Source organism: Balaenoptera acutorostrata, chromosome 20 (genome assembly GCF_949987535.1).
Source record: "Balaenoptera acutorostrata chromosome 20, mBalAcu1.1, whole genome shotgun sequence".
Classification (NCBI taxonomy): Eukaryota; Metazoa; Chordata; class Mammalia; order Artiodactyla; family Balaenopteridae; genus Balaenoptera; species Balaenoptera acutorostrata.
In genome coordinates, this window is record NC_080083.1 from 26,156,739 (window position 1) to 26,175,006 (window position 18,268).

General features: G+C 41.2%; 2 protein-coding genes across 2 annotated transcripts in view; both read left to right on the top strand.

Moving 5' to 3' along the window:
* TEX14 (testis expressed 14, intercellular bridge forming factor) overlaps positions 1–2,824 on the top strand; it is a 50,434-nt gene extending 47,610 nt beyond the window's left edge. Inside the window, exons 27-29 of the mRNA XM_057535163.1 lie at positions 279–388; positions 1,614–1,665; positions 2,451–2,824. Of these exons, the coding sequence (XP_057391146.1) occupies positions 279–388; positions 1,614–1,665; positions 2,451–2,487 (199 nt within the window). The 3' untranslated portion in view covers positions 2,488–2,824. The remainder of the gene's footprint in view (positions 1–278; positions 389–1,613; positions 1,666–2,450) is intronic.
* Positions 2,825–14,309: 11,485 nt separating this feature from the next.
* On the top strand, positions 14,310–16,625 carry LOC103019180 (serine/arginine repetitive matrix protein 1). The gene is given in 3 exon segments (XM_007190350.1): positions 14,310–15,804; positions 16,454–16,552; positions 16,555–16,625. Coding segments are annotated over 3 exon segments (1,665 nt in total).
* The last annotated feature ends 1,643 nt before the right edge of the window (positions 16,626–18,268 follow it).

Sequence of the window (18,268 nt, forward strand, 5' to 3'; positions counted from 1 at the left end):
CCTAGTGGTTGAGAGCAGAGTCCGAGTCAGGCTTCCTGGGTTCATCCCAGCTCTAGGACTTACTGGGCATGTAATTTAACTTCTCTGTGCCTCAGTTTTCTCATCACTTAACTACCTTATATCGTTGTGATGAGAATTAAATGAGTTAGTATACATGACAGCACTTGAACTGTTCCATAGGGAAGGCTCTAGTTATTATTATATTTCCTTGGGAGCGCAGTCCTGTTCCCCTGGCCATTGTGCACATGGTTTAATGACCAAAATCATTGTCATTGAAGGGAGACAAATACTAAAGATCAAGAAGTTGGTGAAAAGAAGAGAAAAGGGGAAGAAAGCATCACGCCAGAGAGAAGGAAATCAGAGAGCTTTTTAGGGACTTCTGAAGAAGGTATGAATGGATGTTCATTTACAATGTAGCCTAGCCTGGAGTCCTTGGGCTTCCATGAGCATCAAAGTTATTTAGAAATGTTTCCCAGATGCTATACATAATCCTCCTACACTTTTCCCCTGTAGTTCAGCCCAGGTTTTCTGTTAATTCCCAATTATGTCTTTATCACAAAACAGTAACTACAGCCAATTCTATTTCTAAAGCAAGCCTTCAGCCAGGCTCATATTGTCTGGAAAGATGTTTTCCTTCTAATGTGTCTTCAAAAGATAAGAAATCATAAATTGTGGAATTTAAGTGGAGTCTACAAGTAATGTGAAAAGTACAAACCTTAATTTCAGAACTGTTTTGATAGAGCTTTAAGGCGCCATTCACAAATGATGCCCTCCTATATTTAAGTTCCTCCTACTCAGGAAGTTAGTGTCATTAACTCTTTCAGATCATCTGGTATCCCTTTTATCCCTTCCCCAGTCCATTCTCATTCTTCTCCTTTTTCTGCCCTGCTTTGTGCCCCAGGATGCTGACCCTTGTGAACTGAATCTGCTGGGCTTCCTGGCCAGCCGGCTTCCTGTTGGCCAATGGGAGACCCCAGCAGAAGATCAGATAATTGGGATATTACTTGCCTGACTGCCTACCTCAGCACTTCATCTCTGTGTGGACGTGATGTCCCTCAACAAGCACAGCTTCTATAGCGCAGCCCATCCTTCCCAGTTCTAGCTCTCACTGGGTTCCAGTAACTGTTCTGCCCCACCTGTCCCCCTACCACCCCAGTCCCTTCAGGCTTAGGGGTGATAATGGCTTCCCACTGCTGCTAGTCGCTGGATGCTTTGCCATACCTTGTTTGCTCCCTTAATTCTGACAACACCTCTGTAAGTAGTCACTTCATTAAAGGGCCTGGGGGTGCATTCTGTTTCCTCCAGGACCCTGACTGGCACAAGGCCCAGAGTGTGTGAGCATTCAGCTAGTATTGAATTCACTGAGAACATAATGCAGGGACTTTGTGAAATTAGCATCATTCGCGTCCATTGCTATGACAGGGAGCTGCAGGATGTTAGGAGTGGAAGCCCAGTATCTGTGTTTTTAGAAAGATTCTATCTCTGTAGAAGAAAACAATTGATGGAGAGAAAACAGTCCACCCTAAACTAGAGAGAGTACTAATGTGACTTCTGAATGCTCTCACCCTTTGACCCAGAAAGTAATCAAGTTGTTTTTTCTTCCTCCTATCAAGAGGAACTAAAACCCTGTTTTTGGAAGCGACTGGGTTGGTCCAAACCATCCAGGTAATGAGATGTCAGATGTTTGTAAGTCAAAATCCACTGTTTATGGACAACATGAATAGACTTTAAACATGTACCAGTATCTAAATAAACATTAATGACAAAGACTTGAATTCAGAGTTGCTCAGTTTTAAAAATGCTAATGTTTATAGTTAATTAAAATACAAGGGGAAATTAATGCCAACTTTGATTACATAATTGGTAGACAGCACAAGAATGGTTTTTTTTTTTTTTTTGGCTGCCTTGGGTCTTTGTTGCTGCATGCTGGCTTTCTCTAGTTGCAGCGAGCAGGGCCTACTCTTCATTGCGGTGAGCGGGCTTCTCATTGCAGTGGCTTCTCTTGTTGCGGAGCACGGGCTCTAGGCATGCAGGCTTCAGTAGCTGCAGCACGCGGGCTCAGTAGTTACAGCACACAGGCCCTAGAGTGCGCGGGCTTCAGTAGTTGTGGCGTGTGTGCTCAGTAGTTGTGGCACACAGGCTCAGTAGTTGTGGCGCATGGACTTAATTGCTCCGCGGCATGTGGGATCTTCCCAGACCAGGGATCGAACCTGTGTTCCCTGCATTGGCAGGCGGATTCTTAACCACTGCGCCACCAGGGAGGTCCCACAAGAATGGTTTTAGATGGAGGGAGTACAGAAGATGCTGCTCTCGAAATGCTTTGCATTTCCATGATACACTAGCTTATCATAATCTCGCTTGATTACTTTGAATTCAGTTGAATAAAAAGAGGCTGTTGTTTGTGTCTTTAAGAAACATCACACCAACTCGAAACTCCCTTTTTTGTTCAGGATAATCGTGCTGGATCAGAGTGACTTGTCAGACTGACCGGAAGTGGACCATAGATGGACTCCTGGCCTGCGTTTGAGTGTCCTGCTCGTGAGCTCCCTTCTTCCCTCATCTGCTTCAGTCACCATTAGGGCAGTGGTTCCATTGCTCACACTTTGTTCAGCCGCCACAATAGACAGAAAGACTTGTTTGTTTGCAGCACATTTAACCATTTGTTTTCAGTCAGATTTCTGAAAAGTAAACGGTAGTTTTGATTGTAAAGCTTTCTCATTGTGCCCAGAATGACGTTTGGTTTTTTTATATAAATTTTCAAACACTTCAACTCCTGTTATATAATAAAATGTTTCCTTTTAATACCAGTTAGGTTTCAGCTGTAAGGTATATTTCTGTGTTTTAGTTGTTGGGAGAGGACCCGCCACCCAAAGAAGTTTAGATTTCTGTTATAAAGTTTGACAAGTAAATAGCTACTGCTGCCACCCATCGTACAAACTGGCGCCAGTCATCCGTGTTTTATTACAGAAATACTGCCCTCCTCTTCACCGGGGTTGCCATATTCCCGTTCCAGCTACAATTGACTTACACGATAAAAGTGTGGGTAGGAATAAAAGCCCAAAATATTTTGAACTCTTTAAGGTGAACAAACATCATCTCTGTATATTTCAGTTTACACCTCACATCCTTAGTGTCTTAGAAGAATGAAACTATGGTAAGAAAGGTCACAATATTTTCTCTAACTTAGCCTCTTGTGCGGTGCTAGCCAGCTAACATTTTATCTGTAAGTAGTAGGTCTTTGTTTGTGAAAACCGGAGAGTTCCTATTGTGGACGGTCATATTCATACAGTTCTTAGCTCCCCAAAATTTTACTCTGCACAAATAAAACAGGAAGGTACAAGTTTATTTGACCATTTTAAAGCAAGGAAACAGTTGCTTGCCATTGTAACCAGAGGAAACCCATGACAAATTACTTTACAAATAATACGAAACTTTGAGGGATACAGAGACTTAGTAACATGCAGTACTTCCTCTCAAAAACCTTTATATGGTGAGAAAAAAACCAACATACATAAAAATGTAAGAACTAATAGACATATCATGATAAATGGTAAGATATGAAATTACAGCATTATCTATTAGTATTCATAAAGGCTACAAGTCCTACAAGGCTACAGACTCGCACTGATGTGGTTTGTAATCCTTTGTCTACAGAGTAGACTCTTCTCTCTGGCCAGTGACTATGTAATATTGGCCAATGTTAACAATAATAATGTTGATAGATACTGTTTATTGGTTATGGAGCACCTGTTATGTGCCAGGTACTTTGTATACTTGGTGCTTTTCCTGCACATGGCACTCTCACTGTATTTCTTTAGCATGCTGCTTTTCCTACTCTTCAGCAGCTGTTATTTCAAACTTTTATTCTTCACTTCCCATCAACATTTAACAGATGAATTACCTCCAACTTTACAGAGAAATTAGCCATCAGATGGGAACAAATCAGCTTCCCACCACCAAAACTACTAACAAGACCACATCTGTCTCTGTGACTAGAACAGCTGTAGGTAAAGCAGTCTACCCTAAACTAGAGGTGGACCTGTTCTACATGTACTCTTTCTGTTGATACTTTCCTCCATGTTACACTGAAGGAGGTGTCTCTCTTCCTGTCCAAGGCCAGTCTCATCTCCTGTCTGCTCAAGAGTTATCCTTCTCAGGTTATTATCTCCCTTCTTAGTATCTCCAACCCCTTCTTTATTACCTTGTTTTCATCACTTGACGCACTTGGATTTTTCCCATTGTTAAAAAGTATTCCCTGGATTTTCCTGGCAGTCCGGCGGTTAAGACTCTGTGCTTCCATTGCTGGGGGCACTGGTTCGATCCCTGGTCGGGGAACTAAGATCCCTCATGCCGTATGGTGCAGCCAAAAAAAAAAAGTATTCCCTGGATCCCACATCCCTTTCCAGCCACTGCCCCATCTCTTTCCTCCCACTGCAGTTAGAGTTCTTAAAAGAGTTGTCTACACCTGCTGTCTTTAGTGCCTCACCTCCGACTCACTCTTCAACCCACTATAATCTGAATTCTGCTCCTTCCGTTCTCAGGCAATCCTAAGGTTACCCATGACTTCCATATTCCTAAATCCCAAGGACACTCTTCTGACCTCATTGTCCAGTTTGCTCTCTCAGACTATTCCCTTGACTCCCTTATGTTACAATCTGGTTTTCCTTCTATTTCTCTGGTTATTCCATCTTAGCCTCCTTTGGGGCCTGCCTTTACCTTTTCTTTTTATTTTTTAAATTTATTTTATTAAAGTATAGCTGAGTTACAATGTTGTGTTAATTTCTGCTGAACAGCAAAATGATTCAGTTATACATATACATACATCCTTATTCTTTTTCATTATGTTTTATCACAGGATATTGAATATAATTCCCTGTGCTATACAGTAGGACCTTATTGTTTACCTATTTTATATATAGTAGTTTGTATCTGCTAATCCCAAACTCCCAATCCATCCCTTCCCCACCCCCCTCCCTCTTGGTAACCACAAGTCTGTTATCAATACCTGTGAGTCTGTTTCTGTTTTGCAGATAAGTTCATTTGTGTCATATTTTAGATTCCACATATAAGTGATATCATATGGTATTTGTCTTTCTCTGTCTGACTTCACTTAGTATGATAATGTCTAGGTCCATCCATGTTGCTGCAAATGGCATTCTTTCTTTCTTTTTTATGGCTGAGTAGTATTCCATTGTATATATGTACCACATCTTCTTAATCCATTCATCTGTTGAGACATTTAGGTTGTTTCCATGTTTTGGCTATTCTGAATAGTGCTGCTGTGAACATAGGGGTGCATGTATCTTTTAAATTACAGTTTTGTCCGGATATATGCCCAGGAGTGGGATTTCTGGATCATATGACAACTCTATTTTTAGTTTTTTAAGGAACTTCCATACTTTTCTCCATACTGGCTGCACCAATTTACATTCCCACCAACAGTGTAGGAGGGTTTCCTTTTCTCCACACCCTCTCCAGTATTTGCTATTTGTAGACTTTTTAATGATGACCATTCTGACCGATGTGAGGTGGTACCTCATTGTAGTTTTGATTTGCATTTCTCTAATAATTAGCAATGTTGAGCATCTTTTCACGTGCCTGTTGGCACTCTGTATGTCTTCTTTGGAGAAATGTCTGTTTAGGTCTTCTGCCCATTTTGCAATTAGGTTGTTTTTTTTTTGTTATTGAGTTGTATGAGCTGTTTGGATATTTTGGAAATTAAGCCCTTGTTGGTCACATCATTTACAAATATTTTCTCCCAGTCTTTAAGTTGACTTTTCATTTTGTTTATGGTTTCCTTTGCTGTACAAAAGCTTGTAAGTTTGATTAGGTCCCATTTGCTTATTTTTGCTTTTATTTCTATTGCCTTGGGAGAGTGACCTAAGAAAACATTGGTACGATTTTATTTTTGTCAGAGAATGTTTTGCCTATGTTCTCTTTTAGGAGTTTTATGGTGTCATGTCTTATATTTAAGTCTGTAAGCGATTTTGAATTTATTTTTGTGTATGGTGTGAGGGAGTGTTCTAATTTCATTGATTTACATGCGGCTGTCCAACTTTCCCAACACCACTTGCTGAAGAGACTGTCTTTTCTCCCATTGTATATTCTTGCCTCCTTTGTTGAAGATTAATTGACCATAGGTGTGCGGGTTTGTTTTGGGGCTCTCTATTCTGTTCCATTGATCCATATGTCTGTTTTTGTGCCAATACCAGTCTGCTTTGATTACTGTAGCTTAGTAGTATTGTCTGATGTCTGGGAGGGTTATGCCTCCTGCTTTGTTCTTTTTCCTCAGGATTGCTTTGGCAATTATGGGTCTTTTATGGTTCCATATGAATTTTAGGATTATTTGTTCTACTTCTGTGAAACATGTCATGGGTAATTTGATAGGGATCACATTAAAGCTATAGATTGCTTTGGGTGGTATGGCCATTTTAACAATATTAATTCTTCCAATCCAGGAGCATGGGATACCTTTCCATCTCTTTGAATTATCTTTAGTTTCCTTTATTAATGTTTTATAGTTCTCAGCATATATATCTTTCACCTCCTTGGTCAGGTTTATTCCTAAGTATTTTTTTTTTTTGATGTGATTTTAAAAGGGATTTTTTTTTACATTCCTTTCACCTCTACCTTTTCTTTTCTTTTTTCCACACACACACACACACACACACACACACTGTATTTTATTTTTACAAGAGATAAATAGACTGACACCAAGCATTGTACATGGATGACCACAACAAAAGCAACAATGATTGCAATTACCAAACATGAAACACACTCATACTATGTCATAATATTGACATTCAGTCCAGTAATCCTCCACTGTAACAGCTCCTTTACTTTGCAGTGAAAATTGATTTGTATATACTTTGCCTCTGAGTCTTTGTGGGATTTTTTTTTTTTAATTCAAACAGAAAGTCACAAAAATTATACTCATCCTCATCAGTTCACTCAGTCCCATGTAATTAATTTTTTTTTCATCTTGATCTTTTGTTAGCACTTTTATGAGTTCATCAGTTTTTCATTAGAGTTCTGAAAATGCTTATTCATTCAGTTCAGCAGTACAGTCAGTTAGCAGAAACCTGTGCTTGTCAGAGTCTTTTCCATGAATTTCTTGAAGATGAAACCCTTTTATAGGAACATATTTGCAAAAGCATCAGAGTATACCCAGAACTGTCTGTAAATGACAAAAGACTTAAAAATGACCACGGTTAAAGATTTGATGAAAATTCATAATAATGCAGTTGACAAGAAAATTAGTTATTTCTGAGATATACATTTTAAAGTAATAACTAGGATTATGACTTATAACATTATACCAGAACATATAAGATTTTTAGAAATTTCATGTAATGTCTGAAACATTTATATTAACATATTTCCATACAAATAACGCAATGAAAGTTTAGTATTAGTTGTTTTGTTTGTTTGTTTTTTTATACTGCAGGTTCTTATTAGTCATCAATTTTATACACATCAGTGTATACATGTCAATCCCAATCTCCCAATTCATCACATCACCACCACCCCACCCCCGCTGCTTTCCCCCGCTTTGGCGTCCATACATTTGTTCTCAAAGAGAAAATCTTGAAAGCAGTAAGAGAGAGACAAATAGTCATATAAAGGAATCCTCAATAAGATTATCAGAAGATAATTTCTCATCAGAGAATTTTAAGGTCAGAAGACAGTGGGTTGGTATATTCAAATTGCTAGAATAGTAAAACTGTCAACCAGGAATTCTATATATGACAAAACTGTCCTTCAAAAGTGAGGGAGAGATTAATATATTCCCAGATAAACAAAAGCTGAGAATTTGTAAGCACCAGACCTGCCCTGTAAGAAATGATTAAGGGAGTCCTGCAAGGTGAAATGAAAGGATACTAGACAGTAACTCAAAGACACATGGAGAAATAAAGATCTCAGTAAAGGTAAATGCATGGGTAATTATAAAAGCTAGTATTATTGTAACAATGGTTTGTAAATGCACTTTTTGTTTTCTGCATAATTTAAGAGACTAATACGTTTAAGGGAAAAAAGAGCAGTTTTTAGTGTAAATGCTAGTATTACTGTAACTATGGTTTGTTAACTCTACATCTTGTTTTCTTCATAATTTGAGGGACTAATGCATTTAAAAGAATTATTAGTTTATTTTTTTGGTTTTTAAACTAAAAATTAGTTTAAAAAAATTTTTTTTATAAATTATTAGTTTATAATTTTGTGTCATCAACAACTGAAAGGAGTGGGGATGGAGCTGTAAAGGAGCAGAGTTTTAGTATGTTATTGAAGTTAAACTGGTATAAATTCAATTTAGAGTGTTACAACTTTAGGATGCTAAATGTACTCCCCATGGTTACCACAAAGAAAATAGCTATAGAAAATACACAAAAGGAGAAGAGAAAGGAATTTAAACATTTCACTACAGAAAGTCAACTAAACACAAAAGACAGTAATGCAGGAAATTTGGGACAAAAAGTTATAAGGCGTACAGAAAACAAATAGCATAATGACAGAAATAAGACCCTCCTTATCAGGAATTATTTCAAATGTAAATGAATCAAGCTCTCCAATCAAAAGACAGAGATTGGCAGAATGGATAAAAACACATGATCCTAGAGGAAAACATAGGCAGAACACTCTATGACATAAACCACAGCAAGATCCTTTTTGACCCACCTCCTAGAGAAATGGAAATAAAAACAAAAATAAACAAATGGGACCTAATGAAACTTAAAATCTTTTGCACAGCAAAGGAAACCATAAACAAGATGAAAAGACAGCCCTCATAATGGGAGAAACTATTTGCAAATGAAGCAACTGACAGAGGATTAATCTCCAAAATTTACAAGCAGCTCATGCAGCTCAATATCAAAAAAACTAACAACCCAATCCAAAAATGGGCAGAAGACCTAAATAGACATTTCTCCAAAGAAGAGATACAGATTGTCAACAAACACATGAAAGAATGCTCAACATCACTAATCATTAGAGAAATGCAAATCAAAACTACAATGAGGTATCACCTCACACCAGTCAGAATGGCCATCATAAAAAATCTACAAACAATAAATGCTGGAGACGGGGTGGAGAAAAGGGAACCCTCTTGCACTGTTGGTGGGAATGTAAATTAATAGAGCCACTATGGAGAACAGTATGGAGGTTCCTTAAAAAACTAAAAATAGAACTACCATACGACCCAGCAATCCCACTACTGGGCGTGTACCCTGAGAAAAACATAATTCAAAAAGAGTCATGTACCACAATGTTCATTGCAGCACTATTTACAATAGCCAGGACACGGAAGCAATCTAAGTGTCCATCGACAGATGAATGGATAAAGAAGATGTGGCACATATATACAACGGAATATTACTCAGCCATAAAAAGAAATGAAATTGAGTTATTTGTAGTGAGGTGTGGATGGACTTAGAGTCTGTCATACAGAGTGAAGTAAGTCAGAAAGAGAAAAACAAATACAGTATGCTAACACATATATATGGAATCTAAAAAAAAAAAAAAAGGTAATGAAGAACCTAGGGGCAGGACAGCAATAAAGACGCAGACCTACTAGAGAATGGACTTGAGGACATGGGGAGGGGGAAGGGTAAGCTGGGACAAGTGAGAGAATGGCATGGACATATATACACTACCAAATGTAAAATAGATAGCTAGTGGGAAGCAGCCGCAGAGCACAGGGAGATCAGCTCGGTGCTTTGTGACCACCTAGAGGGGTGGGTTAGGGAGGGTGGGAGGGAGATGCAAGAGGGAGGTGATATGGGGATGTATGTATATGTATGGCTGATTCACTTTGTTATAAAGCAGAAACTAACACACCATTGTAAAGCAATTATACTCCAATAAAGATGTTAAAAAAAAAAAAAAAGCACATGATCCAACTCTGTGTTGTCTACAGGAGACTCACTTGAGATCCAAAGACACAAACAGGTTGAAAGTGAAAGGATGGAAAACGGTATTCCATGCAAATAGTAACCAAAAGAGAGCAGGGGTGGCTATACTATCAGACAGTTGACTATACCAAAGTTTACAGGGGACAAAGAAGGACATTATATATTAATAAAAGGTTCAATGCAGAAAGAAGACATAATAATGATAAATATTTATGTGCCTAATGATATACTTTCAAAATATATAAAGCAAAAACTGACAGAACTGCAGGGAGAAATAGACAATTCTATAATAATAATTGGAGACTTCAAAAACCCACTCACGGTTACGGATAGAACAACCAGACGGAAGATTAGTAAGGAAACAGAGGACTTAAACAACACAACGAGCCAAGTAGATTTATAGACATATACAAAACACTCTACCCAACAACAATAACAGAATACACACTCTTCTTAAGTACCCATGGGACATTTTCCAGGATAGATCATATGTTAGGCCACAAATTAAATCTCAATAAATTTTAAAAGATAGATATACGAAGTATCTTCTTTGACCACATTGGGATGAAGTTAGAAATCAATAACAAAAGGGAAACTGGAAAATTCAAAAACTCATGGAAATTAACACACTTTTAAACAACCAATGGATCAAAGAAGAAATCACAAGAAATTAGAAAATGCTATGAGATGAATTAAAACAAAAATAACATACCAACACTTATGGGGCACAGCAAAAACTGTACTAAGTGGGAAAATTATAGCTATAAATGTTTATATTAAAAAATAAAGATCTCAAGTTAACTATGTAACTTTGTAACTTAAGGAACTAGAAAAAGAAAAACAAACTAAACCCAAAGCTAGCAGAAGAAAGGAAATAATAAAGATTAGAGCAAAGATAAATGAAATAGAGAATATAAAACAATACAGAACACCAATGAAACCAAAAGTTGGTTCTTCAAAAAGATCAACAAAATTGACAAACCTTTAGCTAGATGGACTAAGAAAAAAAAGTCTCAAATTGCTAAAATCAGAAATTAAAGTGAGAATATTACTACTGATTCTACAGAAATAAAAAGGATTATAAGAGAATACTATGAACAATTATATGCAACAAAGAAAATTTTGTACAACCTAGATGAATGGACAAATTCCTAGAAACAGAAAACCTACCAAGACTAGATCACAAAGAAATAGAAAATCTGAGTAGACCTACAGCTAGTAAGGAGATTGAATCAGTATTGAAAAATCTCTCAACAAAGAAAAGTCCTGGGGACTTCCCTGGTGGTCCAGTGGTAAAGAATTCACCTTCCAATGCAGAGGATGCCGGTTCAACCCCTGGTAGGGGAACTAAGATCCAACATGCCACGGAGCAACTAAGCCCATGCACTACAACTACTGAGCTTGTGCACCTCAACGAGAGAACCTGCGTGCCACAAACTACAGAGCCCATGAGCCCTGGAGCCTGTGTGCAATGACTAGAGAGAGAAAACCTGCACACCACAACTAGAGAGAAGCCCATGTGTCGCAATGAAAGATCCCGCATGCCTCAACGAAGATCCCACGTGCTGCAACTAAGAGCAAACACAGCCAAAAAAATTAAGAACATAAATTTCTTTTAAAAAGTAAATGTTAAAAAAAAAAAGTCCTGGGCCTGATGGCTTCATTGGTGAATTTTACCAAAAAAAATTTTTTTGTATTTTATTTTATTATTTTTTTTGTGACCATGTTGTGCAGCATGCGGGATCTTAGTTCCCCAACGAGGGTTCAAACCCATGCCCCCTGCATTGGGAGTGTGAAATCTTAACCACTGGACTGCCTACCAAAAACTTAAAGAAGAGGAACTTCCCTGGTGGTCCAGTGGCTAAGACTCCACACTCCCATTGCAGAGGGCCTGGGTTCAGTCTCTGGTTGGGGAACTAGATCCTGCATGCTGCTACTATAGGAGCCCACATGCTGCAACAAAGATCCTGCATGCTGCACCTAAGACCCGGCACAGCCAAATAAATAAATTTATATTAAAAAAAATTAAAGAAGAACTAATACCAAATCCTTCTCAAACTTTTCTAAAAAATTAAAGAGTAGGGAGCACTTCCTAATTCATTCTGAGGCCAGTTTTACCCTGATACCAAAGCCAGACAAAGACACTACAAGAAAAGAAAAATACAAACCAATATCCTTTATGAACATTGGTGGAAAAATCCTCAACAAAATACTAGCAGACAGGATTCAGCAGCATACTGAAAAGATTATACACCATGACCAACTGGGACTTATTCCTGGGATGCAAGGATGTTTCAATATATAAAAATCAATCAATGTAATATGCCGTGTCAATATAATGAAAGAAAAAAACACATGACCATCTCAATTGATGCAGAAAAAGCATTTGACAAAATCCAACAGCCTTCATGATAAAAACACTCAACAAACTAGGAATAGAAGGAAATTACCTCAATATAATAGCCATATATGAAAGCCCATGGCAAACATCATACTCAATGGTATGGAAAGACTGAAAGCTTTTCCTCAAAGATTAGGAAGAAAAGAAGGATTCTTGCTTTCACCACTTCTATTCAACATAATTCTTGAAGTTCTAGCCAGAGCAATTGGGCAAGAAAAAGAAAAGGCATACAAATTGGAAAGGAAGAAGTAAAATTATCTCTGCAGATGATATGAGCTTGTATGTGGAAAACCCTAAAGAGTCCACAAAAAAAAAAAACAACATTAGAACTAATCAATGAATTCAGCTAAGTAGCAGGATACAAAGGCAACATACCAAAATATGTTGCATTTCCATATATGAACAATGAACCATCTGAAAGGGAAATTATAAAAACAATTCCATTTATAATAGCATCAAAGGGAATAAAATACTTAGGAATTAACCAAGAAGGTGAAACACTTGCACTACGTACTACAAAAGCTATGTGCTACAAAACATTGCTGCTCTTCCCTGAGTCTGGGGTGCAGGTGGGAATCAGGGAGCAGAAGTGAGAGAAGGACCTGGGACTCGGGAGCGAGAGAAGGCTAAATAGGCCCTTGGGTCCCCACCACCAGGGACCTGGCTGGCCTGAGGGCCAGTATTTTATATATTTAAGACCTGTGTCAGTAGCTCATAGTTTCTCAATCTATTGAGATTCCTGGTACATAAAAATGTGGGTTTTCTGGGAATTCCCTGGTGGTCCAGTGATTAGGACTTGGCACGTTCACTGCCGGTGCCTGGGTTCAATCCCTGGTCGGGGAACTAAGATCCCGCAAGCCACACAGGGCGTCCAAAAAAAAAAAGTGGATTTTTAAAAATTTTAACTTTATGTCTCTAATCAAGACTGAATATAAAGATCCAGAAACAGCGATTCTGAACATCCCATAACTGCCATGACCCTTCAGAGTCAACAGTGAAATGCTGGATACGGTAGGGTCTGTGTCAGAGAGTGAGAGAGAGAACCAGTGTGTGAAAGGGAGAGAAAGATGACAGTGTCTCTCTCTTATCCAAAATGGTCATCCAAGTTGGAAAGTCACTCTTCAAATCAAGAAAGAACTGGAGTCCAGCTGATCATGATAGCTGAGAGGAGGGAATCATGAGAAAGGACACTAACATTTATTGTGGGACATGCACCTACCAGGCAATGGTTTCCAGATGAAGAAACCAAGTCTCAAGCAAGTCAAGTAACTTGTCCAAGGTACACAAATAGCCATTTGTGATTGAAACCAATGACTGACTCCAAATCCCTTCTACAGTCCTACACTCACTCCTGGGCCAAGAATGTGTGAGAATTTATGATTTGAGCAACCTGGATTTTCACCCCAGGACCAACCAAATCACCCATGAAACCTGTAAAAAGCTGGAGTTCTATTTTTTTGACTTATATACAGTGCAGTTCCAAACCAAATTGGGACAATTTTGTACCTTGCACCTTATTAAAACTGGGGCTAACACAGTGTGATTGATTTAAGTAGCCTTGCCTTAGTAGCATATTCAGGCTGATTCCTTCTCTCTGGATGAGTCTCTGGGAATTTCTAGAATCTGGGGAGAGTAAGGGGGGATCTAGAGCCTTCGTTATACACACCAGGAAATCCTTGTTTTGCTGAGAACTTGGTCAAAGCTTTGGTGGTGTCAGCTCCAAAGACAAATCCAGTTTCCTTGCAGTTACTGCGTAAGAGTATCTGAAGAACTGTGGCTGTATGCCAGAATATTTAATAGGAGGCTCCTTCCTTTATGACATCACCAGGCAGGTAGCTAAGGGGACTATTTGAGACACTTGGAGAACAACAGCCAGTTCTGTGGGAGTGCAAGAACAGCAGGTTTTAAAACTGAGGGTAAATATTCAGGCATCATTAGGACCCTGAATACAAGCCAGCCGGTAAAATATGGGCTCTACCCACAGAGGCACAATCTATCATATGGTCAAGACAAATAAAGTTGGGTCCAAGGTAGCAGTTTCAGCACAGAAAGGGGCCGAGGTTACTAACACAACCCCTCAGCGAGGACATGCATACGATCTTGCCTCAAGCCAGCGGAGTGGCACGGCCTCCATGATCCCTTCAGCCCATCGAAGATCAGAAGCTGGGCATTCCACCATTCCCCATTTAGCATCAGAGTACCCTCGATCTAGCTCCCCCCACTCAGGGCCAGGCGTCTCTGGAGCACCCAGCTGTCGAACCGAGACCCGATCAAAATCTGAAGCATACCGCCATGCTGTCCAGATGCAGCGGAATGTTAGTACCTCCAGAGAGGAAGCAACTAGAAGAGGGGGTGAGAGCAAACCAGGGCGTGATATCAATAATCGCTACTCATTAATTCCAGATGCCAAATCCTCTCGCCGGTTGAGTTTTGTCGACCAGAAAGACAACTTCACAATCTTAGAAGAAGACCCACCCTCCAAGGTCCAGTACCCACAAGGGGTCAGAGTTCCCCATAGGCCTTTGGTTTATCCAAAGGATGAAGCAGTCCAAACTGAGCCCACTCGAAAGAGTTTGACTGCTGCTGATATCAGATCTCCAAGGAGACCCTCTAGCCCAGAACGCAGCGACAACCGCATCTGTACAGACTCTCGACCAACCCAGAGAAGGATCCCTGGCCAAGAATCTGAAATGGGCTGTCAAAACTCAATTTACACAGAACCTAAGGCCTTGCATAGAAGTACGAACTTGGAATCATCCCTCAGACTCTCCTTCCTTAAAGATTTGGATGGTGGACATAAAGTTTCTATGCGCCCAGAGCCTGAGTCTATCCACAAGCATTCTGTCTACACCGAAACCAAGTCCTTCCCAAAGGCCTTAATATCATCAGAAGTGGAGCCCAACGTGAAGTCCTCAATCCGAGGAGACAGTGAGGGTGGCCGCAGGGTCACCATCTCCCCCGGGGGACAGTCAGCTTCCCGTGTGACATCTCGAGCCGTGTCTGAGAGCCCCCGCAAATCTTCCACGTTTGTCAGTCCAGAGCCCATCTATAAACAGCATACCACAAGACCCTCAAAAAGTACTTATGTGTCCTCAGGACCCACACTTAGGCATCCAGAGCCCTCTGGAAAGCCCTCTGTCCATGCAGAACTGGAACTGACCCCTCGGCCCTTACCCCCTCGGTCCTTACCGAGATATGGGCCAGACTCCTCATGGTGGGCCTTACTCAACCCTGAAGTTGAAATGTCCCAAAGCCGGCCAATAACACTTGATTCCGAGCCTAAGTCCCCTTCTCCCGTAGACCCTTCAATGCCCTTTTTTGAAATGGAATCAAGCCCTTTCTGTGAGGATCTGATGTTCCAGAGAAGGAAGGCAAGTCCATCACCACCACCATCACCAAAGGAGTCTCCAAGCCTGGAACCACGCAGGGAAGTGCCACAGGTCCCCAAGCACACCTCCAAACAACCCATTCAAAGGTTTAGTGCTTTCTTCTTGGGTATGTGAAGAAGCAGACTACCCAGGGGCAGCCCCGATTTAGTGAGGTGGGATGCTGGGGTGGGCAAGAAGTTCCCCCTCTGTATTCTGGGCCTCAGAGCTGCCCTCCTGCCAGAGCCAAAGTTAGACCCATCCTTGAGCCCATTGCTCCATTCCTTCCCCACCAGCTTCTCTGAGCTCCAAGCTAATGACATCGATGACGATGCTTGGGCCAGCGTCAGACATTGACTCTTCCAGGCAACGCTGCTTAGCCTTTCAATGGAGGGTAGTAGAGAGTGGTTTGCAGGGTGGGAAGCTACTTCCCGAGAGTGGAGATAAAGAACTGAGCTGGTTGAGGGCTGGTAAAGAGAATAAGGTCCTCAAGTAAATATTCTGGCAACAAAGTGGGGCATAAATGAACTGGGACTTAGACTTCCAAGTGGGGAAAGGCATTAACAGTGGCACAAAGAGAGGGTGGGGAAAAAGGGAGAGGGAGAGTGGGAATGTGACATTTAGTCTCAGGCTGGAGGAGCTTCTTGGAGACATCAAGGGCTGAGGGCAGCTTTGTGTGGAGAAATGTGGAGCTAGAAAGGGAGATGTTATGTAGTGAGGGGAGGGGGCGTGTATCCCACAGAGAGAAAAAAAAAGCAACAATCTCTTGTTACTTTCAGATGTCTCTGAGGAAATGTACAATCGTGTCATCTGGTGGCTAAAAGGTCTGTGCTTTTCCCTCCTGTGGGTCCACTCTGGGGGGCTGGGAGGCAGGAGGACAGTTGGGAGGGTGGCCTCTGTATCCACAGAGCTAGATCTGTTAGGATGGTACATGCTGGGATTTTGACTTGAAGGGGCAGAGGAACTTCTCATCTTGCCTAAAATTCTACCATTAGAGTCATTCCTTTGGGACTTGGAAACTTTTTTCATTTTTAAGAGTCTCCTTTTAATGGGAAGGAGTCACTTTTGGAATGGAGAACAATTTAAGCCCATGGCCTTTCAGATTAGCTGGTCTTTACCTACCATGTGATAAAAAGCAAACATCAAAAGCCCCGTTAACACAAGCTACCTACTTCATGGTCTTACTCAGGGCTAATTCCAAACTTATTCAGGTTGAGGGGGTCTCCCCATGTGTCCCTCTGCTTCCTCAGAACCCTCTTCAAGCCCCCATCCCAGGATCTGGGAGGTACTTATTGGCTGCTGCCCTGGCAGGCTCTCCAGGGATGTCTAGGTGAGGACATCAGTGGGTCCTGCAGCCAGCCAACTTGAGAATCCCCAGGGTCTGACCCCCGCCCCCGCCACTCACTTTGTGCTCTTGACCTCTCTGATAGGAGGGAAGGTGGGAACCAGTCCTAATACAGAGCATCTTAGTGGCAAGGAATTCCTGCTTCAAGCGTTATGGACCAAAACATGCTCCAGCCCTGTGAGCACAAGAGAGGCCAGGGCTCTAGATGAGGACATTCCTAGAGAGGAGAGAGCCCTGGGAATGCAATCCAGTCCCCACCAGCAGTCCTGGCCCTCAGGGGAGCAAAGATCCATAAAGGAGAGGTTTTTAGAATAAGGACTCTGGAGTTATATCATTGGGTTTGAGCCCTGTGTCCGCTGTTTTCTGACTGTGACCTTGGGTAAGTTATTTTGCCTCTCTAGTCATTAGTTTCCCCATCTGTTGTTAGGAACAATGGATTCCTCTTAAGGTTCTTGCGAGGACTCGCCAAGCTATTACATGTAACACACTTAGCATGGCGCCTGGCAACAGTGAGCGTACAGTAAATGCTAGCCGTTGTTATTCGGGCCACTTTGGACTAGGAAGGAATTTGGGCCAGCTTGTGCCCAAGTCCACTGGACATCTTTAGTAAAATTCTCTTTTTCCCCTCCTGTTGGCACTCTCTGAATTCCATTTGCTGCCCCCCTGGGAATGCCTGGCTTCTACTCTCTCCATTATGACAGATGAGGAGGTAAGAACGCCCCTGGGAAGTTACTTCCCATCTTTCCGTGCTCCCCCTTATCCAAGTGCCTCTCTCACCCTTTAATGGAAGCAGATGTGAAAGGAGACAGACAGAGGTGCTCCCTGTGGTTGGGCAGGTTGTTCACTGCACAAGGGCACCTGGCAGAGAAGCAGGGGCTGACATCTAGCCTGTGTTCCACTTGCCAAGCTGTGCACCTATGGGGCTGCATCTCCCGAGAGGGGCATTTACATGAAGGTACCAGAGCTAGTTGCAACGTTGGAGAGAAAGAGTAGAGACCTTTTGGCAAACGATGAATCCTGCCAAGTGCTCTGTGGGAAGGCTGTCTGGGAAGCCATAGGTTGGATCCATCCCCGCTTGGCTCTCCCCTCTCCAGCCTAGGGCGCTCCAGAAAGGGGACACTTTTCTGGGTTACACACTATTTGAGTCCTCAACTTGGAAAGGCACAAGGTGAACTCTGCTCTCGGCAGCCCTGTGTCCTGAATTTGGCAAAGAGTGTCCTGATTTCACAGTGCGTTGTTCCTATAAGTA